The 12,750-nt window shown below is 38.9% G+C and overlaps 1 protein-coding gene across 1 annotated transcript in view; it reads left to right on the forward strand.

Moving 5' to 3' along the window:
- Positions 1-8,645, forward strand: part of astn2 (astrotactin 2) — a 401,766-nt gene extending 393,121 nt beyond the window's left edge. The window contains exons 21-23 of the mRNA XM_074689759.1: positions 2,941-3,041; positions 3,532-3,715; positions 6,916-8,645. Coding sequence (XP_074545860.1) covers positions 2,941-3,041; positions 3,532-3,715; positions 6,916-7,153 — 523 coding nt within the window. The 3' untranslated portion in view covers positions 7,154-8,645. The remainder of the gene's footprint in view (positions 1-2,940; positions 3,042-3,531; positions 3,716-6,915) is intronic.
- Positions 8,646-12,750: the final 4,105 nt, after the last annotated feature.

Genomic DNA, 12,750 nt, shown 5'->3' on the forward strand with positions numbered 1-12,750 from the left:
ACACAAATCCAAAACCAAACCATGACACTAGATACTAGATACAGAAGGCATTAGGTCGCTTATAGCAAACACATGACTACACCTGAAATTTCGAGAAGTTCCCATCAAGGCGCACTCCATGCCGTCAAGCCATCTGAGATTTGGTGTACATTGTCTGTATCATGACAGATTTCTTTTTACAGTTGTTTTCCCACTTTTACCCAAATAAAATACAGATCTGCAAAGGTGACTCATAGAGAGGCTTAATCTCCTGGCAGTAACAGCTTTATTACAGTACATAATGGTCTTGTAATTGCTTGTAAGGGCTGTGGAAGGGGAAACAGTACCTGTCACTGATGCCAACCATTTAAACCACCAAAAAACAGCAGTAAAAGGCTGGAATGCTCACATCCTGGGTCACAAACAAAAACTTTTAACAAATTGCCTTGATAAAACTCCCGCTTCGTCATCCTCCCACCCCTTCTTCCCTCCTCTCCCACCTCATTGTATCCATCCGCACGTTATGTGGCCACATAATTTAAACAGTGTGACTGCTACATGCAGGCATTGTTTTGCTGGGCAGAGGAGCCAGTGAGGCCCTCGCGTCTCTTGTGAGGTTCTTGGGGAATACCGCATGTACCCCGCTGAATAACAAGACCAGACAAACTATGCTAGCTATGTCCAAACAGGTCATGTTACAAATAACACAATCTTTTGACAGCATTGGGACAGCCCTCAAAAGACATTGTCTGAAAAAGAAGCAAATGAGTTTAGGAAGAAAAGCAAGCACTTTCAAAACAATAATATACTAATTTCTTTATTTTCGTGGACCTTTTTTTAAGTGTTTGGCACTGGAATGCCATCTCAGTGGTTCATTTTGTCTTGCTGTGTTTTGTGGTTTCCACTCTGTCGTTCTGTTGTTTTTACAGTGGTAGCTCTGTGGAAATGTTGCTGAAAGCTTACAGTTTTTCGTAACTACTTACAAACATTTCTCAACACTAGATTCACTTTTCTGCTAAACTTTGCCTGCAGCCAGAGAAACAACGCATGGGGTCCAAAGGATGCTTGCCACATTTTCTGAATCATACCTGATTTCTGTCTCCTTCCTTGATGGGAAAAAAAGGCTCATGGGATTTGCAGGAACGTTGTTAAGTTTGTGTGTTTGGATAACCACTCTGTGCTTTTGGGCAGAGAATTGTTTGTTAATATTTATACTTTTTCACAAGAGCTACAGCTAGCAGTAGGTTAGCTAGCTTAAATGCAGAGACTAAAAAAAAAACATTGAAAAATTTTTTTTATAAAGCTAGCTTGGCTGCTCAGAAGCTAACAAACAATCTTTCATCCTCACCAAAGCTTGAAATTGGGCATTGTAGCACTTTTTGAATCATGTACAAAAATCAAAAACTGTTGACGCCTTTATGAGACATAACAAAGACTATTCCCAAGCTAGTCAACATACTTTCTGCTATCTTTGTTGTTGGTCTGGTAAAATATTAACTCTAATGCTCTTTTTTTGGACACTTTTTATGTTTTATTTTGTTTTTTCCTATAAGCCACTGTGAGGCTAGCTTTTTCCATTGACCTTCTGGCTTTCAGTTGGCTAACCCTTGGCTAGGTCTATGCTGTTGGCAGGATTATTTTCTGGCAAGGAACGGTATCTTCACTGAACCTACTCTTGTTGCTTTTTACTTTGTGAACCTTCTATTTAACTAGATGTGATTTCTTGAAAGGTACATTTCTTTAAACTGTGTTGCTTTGATGCTGCGACAAAATCTTAAAGTTGAAAAATATGCAACGGGGTTGGCATACTAGCTTACAAAGCATCAGGACCCTGAAACATGCTACTAAAATACCTTCTCAGTTCTTTCTTGTTTCCAATCCGTTGTGTATTTTTAAGTTGTTGCTCTTTTGTATACATTTTTTTTCTTTCTTTTTTGGCTAGTGCTAAATAAGCTAATGAACTGACTGCTTGATATTTATGAGAAAGAAGGCTGAAAATACTCGTACCTTCCTCTTACCTACATTAGCTTCACCATGAGAGAAAATGTTTCTGATTTTTGGCTGCAACATAATATCAAAAGGCAGGGTTGTAGAGCTAGTTCCAGCTTCAGACACTAAAAGTGTTAAGAACCTTAATTTTAAAAGCAAGTTAAACTGAAGAAACATTGGCGCTAATTTTACACCAGGGCCTTTTCTCCTCCATACTTTTGTTTACCTCTTGGATTTAAGCTGTGTGATCCAGGAAACTCATAGGTTGGTAAGTGTGGAGTTTGTTTGTGTTGGTGTGGTTCCTGTTACGGTCTGAAGAGCTGTCGCTGCAAGTTAAAAGTTCAACCATAATTAAGACACCTGTGTCAAATAACAGTACATGTTCATTAGAGTGGCATCGCTGCTGCAAGGATATTGATGTAAATCTGAACCACACTTGCTCCCTGTGCTTGTTCTTACTCAGGAGTACACACATTGGCATTTTCAAAAGGACATGGAAAGGTCATATGTTTTCTCTTCCCAGCTGTGTGGCCCTACAGCCCTTGATGCGTTACATTTTCCCTGTATGTCCTTTCTCCTATTGCACTGTCTTGAACTGTTCACTGGTGTATCTTATCAGGATACTGAGCGGCCCTGAAGTGTGTCATGGAACCCAAAAATTTCTGATGTTTGGCATTTTCCCAGGGAGGAACTTTGTCCTTTTGGAGTTCTTGGAGTCAGACCATATGCTCTTTTTCTCCTCACTGGTGTATAATCTATTTATATCCCATAATCCCCTGGCTCCCTTTTTTGGAGGACACTTTTCATAATCTGTAAAATAATATATTTATATTTTTTGAATATCTACTATCTATTCTTTCTCTATGTTTAAGTGCTGTGAAATATCTACCCATGTTTAATAACTTTTTTTTTTAAGTTGCCTGATCTTGAATTATGGAAAACAAACAATAACCACTCACTTCTTAATTTCAGGTTCACACTGCATGCAGTGGACAGCAGGGGCAGCCAGTCTGAGCCGAGCTTCGTCTCTGTACGAACATCTTGTCCGATGGTGGATGACAGCCGAGCTGAAGGTACACTCACCTTTGATTTCTTCCTGCTGTACTTTCTTTTGCTATTTTTATCCCCACACTTTTCACATCTCTTGCAGGATCACTTCATTTTCATTGTTGACTCGTTTGAGGGTGTATTGCTAGACCAGAATCTTCAACGTTTCATTTTGTGAGATTTATTTTCTGGTCTCATAGGGTCAAGAAGTTTCATATAAAATCCCAGGTTACAATTACTTTTTTTGGTTACCAACAAACAAGCCGTGCTTGAACGTATAAGAACACTCCTGAAATTTAACATGCCAGATTCAGTTCACTAATCACAAGGAGTTCACCAGGCAGAGCAGGCCAGATAAAAAACAAAGTCAAGTTTCATTTTGGGAAATTCATAATCTGGTATATGTGAAGCTTAACCTGTATTAAGGTGTAGAAGTCAGAATTTCCGAGCCTCTGTTTGGTTTATTTTCACCATCTTTTTCTCCCCCACTCTCCTCTGTGGCTTCATTTCTGACAGAGATAGCAGACAAGGTGTACAACCTGTACAATGGCTACACCAGCGGGAAGGAGCAGCAGATGGCCTACAACACTCTGATGGAGATCTCGCCTCCGCTTCTATACAGAGTCCAGCATCACTACAACTCCCACTACGAGAAGTTTGGAGACTTTGTGTGGCGCAGTGAGGATGAGCTGGGCCCCAGGTGAGAAGATCAGGAAGCAGAGATGCTTCACATTTCTCCCAAAAGTATATAACATCTGACTGTTGATATTTTCAGCCTGCAACTGTTTATCCCTCAGTTTCTTCTCTGACATTGTTTTGTCGTGTAGGATCACTTACAGTCACTCTGAGGTTTCTTACGTAATTAAAGCCAAAGCTGTCTGAACTGGTGCTGCCAGATTCAAACCATTGAGCCATTTTTCACTGCCTAGTCTGCACCCCCTCTGAGCTGGAGCGGCATTGCACAATTACACCCCCTCCCCACCCCCTTCTTTTTTTTTTTTTTTTGCACCCCTTTCCCATCGCGCTTCTACTGGGAAAGCAAGTGGGCAAGGTCACCGTGAAAACTGTGGGGTTACATGCACTCCTCGCATTACCATGGTGATGCCAAAACAGAGTCTGACAGCCAAGGAAAACACTCAATTTGACAGGCAGCTAACACCAACTCCACTTCCAGCTCCATTTCCTGTTCTTTCTTTAAAAAAAAAAAAAAAAAAGTCTTCATCCTCAATGCTCCACCTTGACATCACCTGCCTTGCAGGGACCCCCCCCCCACCCCACACTGATATCCTATAACAAGTTGTAGACTAGGGAAACTTTTTAAAAAATGCGCAACGAGGAAGTTGATGATAGCAACAGAAGATCTTGAGTTAAAGCCAAAATGTTTTTGTCTGTTCTTTTTTAAGCAATAGATGAGAATATAATAATCCTGGGATAACTGGTCTGAAGTGATGGATTATGCTTCTCTCTGATTGGCAAATGAGGTGGGAGGCACGTGTTTAGCTATTGGGACTTGATATGAGGAATTGGGGTGGTCGGTTGGTGTGTTTGTGTGTGGGCAGTTGTGATGGAGGTTGGATGGGATGGAGGAGGGGGGGTTGGATGAGCGAGCACGGATTATTTACTGCCTGAAGTTGGCAGGGTTGAGCCTCGTTGGGGTAATTTACAAGCAGGCTCTATTGGTGGTGCCTTTTAAAAGGTAACAGAATGGCCAAGTGAAACGTAAGCACAGTCAGCGCTCCCTCCTGGAGCCGAGAATTCCAGGAGCCCCCAAATGTCCACCAGCACTGTTAAAAAAAAAGGAGAAAACGAAAAAAGCAAGAAAGGAAGGAAAGGAAAAACTTGCTCTTTCCACAACTACGTAGTCCTCTGTACATGCTGTGATCGTGATATTTTTCTACCTTTACTGTAAACTCAGCTATTATCTTTCTCTGCTGTGTACTTTTCTATTTAAAGTGTTGTTTTAAACTCCATAAACTGTAATCCTTTGCACCCTTGATTGTGTCAAAGTCAATCACTTCAGACTCACTAACCTAAATCTCATGAGACCAAATCTTTGCCTCAGCTGCACCCAGACAGTTTACCCAGGGATAATATCTTAAGCGCCCTTTTTCTTGGTAGTTTTGTTTTTCATTATGAATTATATTTATGTTTTTAATTTGTTCCTCGCTAATGTGCTTACAAGGCTCCCTTGATTAAGTGTTTTGGTATTCTGTTGTTTCACATGTAAGAATTCAAGGGAAATGAGAAAATGTTTGCCCCCCTTTTTCGGCAAATAAGTGAAAAGGATGTCTGTACTCCCGGCTTAACTAAAGACAGATGTTGATGCTCAGCAGACACTGCCTTTCAAAACAAATGGAATTTCACCCCTTCTCCACGTGTGTTTTCCTCGTTTTTGCGTCCATAGGAGCTTAACGACCTTGAATGCCTGCATTGTCGGTGTCTGTTTTGCAGGTACAGAGAAGTTGCATTTGTGTGAGTGTCTGTTTGTGTGTTTGTGCTGTGAGGCATCTTTTCTAAATTAAAGGTGACCAGACATATGGCTCTTTCATGTTGTAAACAGCAGCTCCAGACTCCAGACCTGGAGACAAAATTCTTAGTTTTACTCACCCTAGACAGCAGCCTCTGGTGAAGCGTTTGTCAAAATGCAATTGCCTGTGTCGTGTTTTTTTGACCAAGACTGGCAGGCCTATCAGAGTGACAGGAGAGATTCTACTCTCAGCTTTGGGAACATTGAGCATTGATGCTTTTGCTTTTTGATGAAATCAATGCAGTGTACCCAAGTTTTTCAGTTATCCCTCTTTATTTATCAACATGAGGCATCGATCTCACGTCGTTCTTGTCATATTCACCCCTTTATCACTTAACTAAACCACTGTAGACTTGTACTGCCTCTCAAATTAAAACAACATATTGAAAATGCTTTATCTTAAATTCATTCTTTTCCAAGCTAACATGTCTTGTGATAGCATTACATATGGAAGTAGTGTAAAGATAAACTCTGTAAGCTAGAGAAAAGCAAAGTTATATTAAGCAAACATCAATATTAGTCGATAAGGGGAAAAGTTATCTGGTAAAAACTAGCAGTAGGTAGTGTAAACAAACCAAGAATCTGTGTTTGTAAAGAGATGATTTGCTTGCAAGTGTTTGTTTAGTGCTAGCTAGCAAAAATAGCAAAGATAAAAGCCAAAAATCAGTCAAAACTACAAGCTAGTAAAGGTAAATGCTAGCTTGTAAAAACTAGGGAATAAAGAAAATTTAAACAACCATCAAGAATGCAAGGGATTAAGGGAAATACTAGTTCGCAAAAAAAAAGAAAAAAGAAAAAAAAGGCAATCTTAAGTTCAAGTTGTTAGAAGGAAATGTTTGCTGGCAACAATTAGGGAAAGGGGAGCTGTCAACAAGCAACGGAACATTCAACCGAGGTAAGGGAAAGGCCAGCTATTTCAGGAAAAAAGAGGTTAAGGACAAATGTTAAAACGTAAACAAGAATGCAAACTAGCAAAGGGAAAACCAGGATAGCAAAACTAGGGAAAGGGGGGCTGCTTAGCAATCAATGACACAAGACAGAAATAGAGAAAATGCTAGCTAGCAAAAATTAGGGAAAAGTAAATTTATACAAGTAATCAAGAATGCAAGCTAGCATATATATATATATATATATATGTATATATATATATATATATATATATATATATATATATATATATATGCTAACTTTCAACAGTGGATGTAAGCTGGGTGTTAGCCAGTAAGCAAAGCTATCCAAGATACGTTGCAGTCATTTTCCCTTTTTCCTGGAAAGATAAGCGGTAAAGGCAATGATGAGTGCTGATGTTATCGACTGAACAACATTTCTGATTCAATGTGACTGATTTGGTGTCTTTGTTTTTCCTTCAACAGAAAAGCCAACCTGATACTTAATCGGGTGGAGAAGATAAGCCACTACTGCCGGTCCCTCCTGCGCAGCACCCACATCCAGAGCCGCACTGACACCATGGCATACGTCTACTGCCGGAGTGAAGAGGGCCGACCTCCCAGCAACACGTGGCACGGCTCCTTACATGAAAGACGCACTACGTGTATGGAAAAGCTGATTTCTGTACAGCGCAACACATACAGCAACACCAAACTCCGATGAGACAGGAGTTTGGGGAGAAGCAGTGTGGTGTTTTTTTTCCCCTCTGCATAGTGACATCACTGACTGATGTACCTCGTCGACCTCTGCAGCAGGTGTCTCTCAAGTGACCGGTGGATTTCAGAAGCCAGGAGAGCCTAGAAAACCTCAGAACTCACTGGACATTGTACTAAAGCTACTGAAAAAAACTATTTTTCTGTGGCCTACCTTTACTATGAGACAAAAGAAGAAATTAAAAAAAACTTGAGCAAGCATATTTCTCAACTGCAAAATGCCAGTGATTGCACATATCAATGAGAAACTGCAGTGTGAACGTGTAAAATACCATTGAGCCAAGACAAAAACTGGTTGGCTTGAATACTTTGAATGTAATATTGTAGTTCCTTTTTGGTGCTTTAAAGCTTATCTGGAACACTTTAAAAGAGAGAAAAAAGGAAAAATCCACAGCATAACTTATTTGCCTTTACTCGTTTCAGTTGAAAGGAGAAGTTAAAGCGTGTTGAAGCCATCTGAAAGTCACGTTCATGTTTTCATACTCACTTTTAAAAAAATAGAGGTTTGCTTCATGAACTTAAAGCCAGAGAGAGAACTATATAGTAAGCTTGTGCTACTTTTGAATGCTAGATTCAACTGGGATAGCAAGGCTTTGTAACAGGATTGAGAAATGGCATCAAGAGCCTGTTTAAATTATGCAAAGACAGAATGGCAGATTCATTCATAAGCTTTCATAAAATACTGATTTCAGAGCTAAAATTTGAGGAACCTTTTGTCTTCACTTGTCTTACCAATACCTGTTACTTAAAGCAAATAGTAGTATAGATTAACATTTATTTCCCAGATTGATAAATGGACCTGAAAGCCGTGGATTATGCACCTAAGATGGGACTCATTGCTTTTGTCCCATACTTCTTTGAAAATGCATTAAGATTTGTTTAATTTTATAGTTATACCTATCATAAAAGTGTGACAACTTAAAAAATAAAAAGAAATGAAATGCTACGGCTAGACTAAGTGGTTTATGCAAGACCCCATTGTGCTGGTTGGGTTCTGTAAGTATTTCACAAATAGAGAAAGCAGTAGCAGACCTGACAGTCCTTGGAGGACAGGGTTGTGTATGTGGTCACAACGAGATATAACTGATGAGTTTTTCCCTCACAACCCAGACATACATTCTTCTTGTGAAATTATGCCGCAATCAAGATTTCAAGGTGTCCAAAAAAATGTATGTCGTACCATCTGCCACTGTAAGGTTCAGTCAGGTTGGTTGTGGGGAATCGTATTTTTCAGTCCAATGTCATATCTTTAAAGCCATGGATATTGTTTTGATGAAGATATAAAAAATGCGTTTTTTCAATACTTTCATGTCATGTTATACAAATTGTAATAATAAATTATTATATTGTAAATTTTAAATGGTCAAAAGGAAACATATGTATTATTAAGTGGATTTGATTGTCTTTTCTGAAGAATGTGAAATATTAAATATGTATATAAAACCTGGGCTTTTCTCTTTCAACTGTCTTCATTGTTAAGGTTTTATACAAAGTTAGACAACATTAATGTTCAGAAGCTGTGAAGCATTTAGTTAAAGGAAAGTAAAATCTAATCGTCATGTAGAAGTCTAGTTCCTACCGAGGAAATAAAAGGAAATGTTTGTTGGCAAAAGGATATATCAAACAACCATGAATTTACCCCTAAAATGGAAAATGTTTGCCGGCAGGTGAAAAAGCCAGCTAGCAAAAACTAGCAAAGTAAAATGTCAACAAGCAATCAATGCAAGCTAGTAAAAGGACAAACTGTATAACATACATACATACATACATATGCAATCTATATACATATCCAAACATTTATAAATACATATACATACACGTAAATACAAATGCTATAATACTTATATACTTATATACATATATATAAACATTCATAAAAACATCAATAAATACATCCATCTTTATATCCATCTATATGTCATCTTTTCCATACATACATACATACATACATACATACATACATACATACATACATACATACATACATACATACAATTGAAACATATACATTCCCAATTGCAATTGTACTTTTAAAACTATTCCATTTTAAACTTTAAGCCACAAGTTTCCAAACATGGGAAAAATAAATATTTTATGTATGACATCCATTTTTTATTTATATAATGTGCTTCATGTTACCATTGTTTCACATATTAATATGAGTTTCTGAAACAACTGTAATCATATAGAGTGCATCTTATTAATCTAGCCAAGAAGCTAGCTAACAGTCTACATGAACTGAGCATCTCACTTACTTTTTAGGATACATTGTGAAGTCATTAGCACATGGTTTGTAGCACCACTCCAGAGTGGCGTGGTGAACACATGTGACACAACATGTGAACACATACAGAAGGTGATATGTTTGACAGTCACTGCTCCCTTCTTATTATAACTTTTGTGAGATTTGTAATGTATGAATCTATGTTTGAAACCCTAACTCAGAACAACGCTCTTACCCCAAACCTAACATTAACCCTAATAGGAATATCTTTGAGAGCATATATGCATGCTGACATTAGCTTTTAGCTCCATTTAAGGCTGTGTTTTTGGCACATACTTGATGTACATTGAGTTGTACACTACATTAAAATGCCAACATGTTGGTTCATGTAGTTATGGGTTTTATTGCTCAAGAATTTTCAGCATTTTTCCACCAGTATTCCAATTTAAATGTAATGTTAAAACCTCAGGCCGTCAACTCCGTCATGCAGCAGCAAAGAGAGTAGTATGGCAGTGACTCCAACGATCTATCTCAAGAAGAGGTCAAACTCCATTTATCATGGTTTTGATCAGCTGACGGTGGTGCACATGGTTCATATGCTTATCCTGAGCTGACACAACAGAGGGGAGTCCCCTGGGTACAAACCACTACCATGAAGTTGCACAATATTGCAGCAGTATTTTGATCAGAATTATCTGGCACAATGGCAAAATGTTGAAATGAGACTCAGATGAAAATAACTGCAATCAGATTTGAACTTACCAGCTGTAGGAGCACTGTTATTTCCCAGGTCTTACCCAATTTACCAGCTGACAAATATTTACACAGAGCTGGAAAGAGAGGAAATCAGTCAGTGAACTAACTGACAGCTATCCCCTATGAATTACTCTAATTTCTGTCATTAGCTGAAGGTGGCTATGCCTCTCTGCATGTGAGCTGCTGGGAAGCATTTTCTTTTCCATCTCCTTTGACAAAACTTTTCCTTCAAGCTCAGATCCAGTTTCCCCTTCAAGTCATGCAACATTAACTGCACTTTTAAAATCAGTAGCTTGATGTTCATTCTCACAAATTAGGCCATTAACGTCATTGGTGTGCCAGGAACAGCTCTCAAATCTGGATGCCAATGTATCTTAAAGCTTGAGAAAGATTAATCTTTTATAACCATGTTAATGCATTTTATTTTGAAAGGGTCACTTAGGATCTTTCATGCGTTTTTTCCCCCCCACACATTTTATACAGGATATAAAAAAGCAACACTTTGAAAGAAGTGACCACACTCACCAGTTGATGTTCACTTTAACCAGTGTTTTATTTCTACACAATAAATGACAGCAAAATGAACATGATACTCATCTTTATGACTCTTCCTTATGAAAATATAGTACACATCAGACATGTTTTACCATGTACCAGAGCACCAAAAATATATATAATTGCAACTGTGAAAAACAAGAGAGAAACATCAACTGTAACATAAAAAAGTCCAATGTGTTGTATATGTGCCTGAAAAAGTGCATACTGTATAAGAACCAAAAGAGAAAGAGAGGAGGAGGAGGAGGAGGAGGAGGAGGAGGAGGAGGCCATCAGAGGGAGGGAAGGACTTCTGAGTCCGATGGCTACCTTTACAGTGTTGGTGAAATCCTCAGCAAACACAAAGGCGTTGGGTTAAGACTCGACATTATACAGTATGGAGTGAGGAAGAACGAAAGCTGTCGCTTGGTGCCAGACAATTTTGAAACAAACTCCCCCAAAAAGATCAGTTTTGAGTTCAACAGACTCCGAAGACCCAGAAATGACTGTTATGATTTTATTCACCCTGGCAACAAATAAATAATTTATGACTCTTTATGATGGATAAATTCATGGTTTAGACAATTGACAACAGTGCTTGTACTAAGCCATTATGAACAAATAAATGCTGACAGCGAGTGGTGTGGTAAAGCATCACAGATCTTTTTTTTTTCTTTTCTTTGTCTTTTTTTTTTTTTAGTCTTTTTTCCATCTTGCAGGTGATACTTTGACACAATGCACAACATATTCACGGTTCTTCTCTTTGTATATAGTTATGATAAAAATCAATCCAAGAGCTACTCCCAAACAGTTAGTACATGGTTTGCAAATACAATCATCATATAATATTATTATTTACATCTTAAAATATATTTGTTGAGCAATCGGGTACGAAACATTGCAGTAATACCACTAGATATCCATATAATATGTAAATACACTTTTTTTGTACTTCCCACTTGGAAAAAAGGGACAATTCACCTTTTTTATTTATTGAGAGATTAGGAAACAGACATAGGTGGACCATTCTATAACCAGAGGCCTGTGAGAGGTACTTTATGTGTTACAATACACAAAGAAAATGTCTTACAACAAGATGGCACATCAGTATTTTTCTCCACAATGATCTGAGCAAAAAACACGACACTCCTTTCCCTCCTCATCACTTCGTAATGACTTTGACACTACAAAGTTTCTACCATTTTTAGACAAGTAAATGCAACAACCAGGTGTTAAATTAGAAACAAAGGAGTGACTGTTGGTAGAGAATGTGGGGAGGTATCAAAGCCTGTCAGAAAAAGGCTGCTAGACAAATCATATTAGGTGATAAGCGTAGGCTCTGAGGTGAGCGGAGCTGTGTTCCTTCAGTCTAACTTCAAAAGGCTCCATAAGCTGGGCAAACATCCTCTCTTCGTTTTCACAGAGCCAGCTTGACCCTGGCAGCCCCGCGCAGGCTTACCTGACAGTGACAGATGAGGCAGTGTGTCGAGGAGCGGGGAGGTGGAGGTAGGAGGGAGGGGTGGTGAGGTTGGGAGTCCCAAAGAGGGATGGCTGCCACCTCCAGGGAGAAACTCTGACTCATTGGCCTCGGCTTGTTGCCTGTCAGTGGCGGCCACCCTTTGCCCAGGGGCAGCCTCTGTGAGTACACATTTTCACACCTGGACAAATAGCTCGACAGGCCAGGAAAAGCAGCCCACCCATCCCTGCCCAGCCTTCTACTTCCAGCCTCTCAGTCCATGAGCACTCCATCAGCTGCTGTCTGACCTCCACTTTCTTTGTCTTCTAACACACTGTGTGCCAATCAAGAACATTTCTTACACTATGGATTTATGCACTTGAACATCGTATACTTGGTTCTCCTTTCACTCTTGAACATATGGCTAATGTGTGCATTTTTCAAAAATAAGAAAATAAAAAACTTTACATTCTGGTTTTAAAGGGAAAAGAAGTTACACTGCACTCAGTAACATTGAACATGTGTTGAATCCTCATTGGATCCAAGCAGTGTCCATCTACACTTATTGACCAATGAG

Source organism: Halichoeres trimaculatus, unplaced genomic scaffold (assembly GCF_033239565.1).
Source record: "Halichoeres trimaculatus isolate MK-OKI-2021-1 unplaced genomic scaffold, fHalTri1.1 fHalTri1_scaffold_16, whole genome shotgun sequence".
Classification (NCBI taxonomy): domain Eukaryota; kingdom Metazoa; phylum Chordata; class Actinopteri; order Labriformes; family Labridae; genus Halichoeres; species Halichoeres trimaculatus.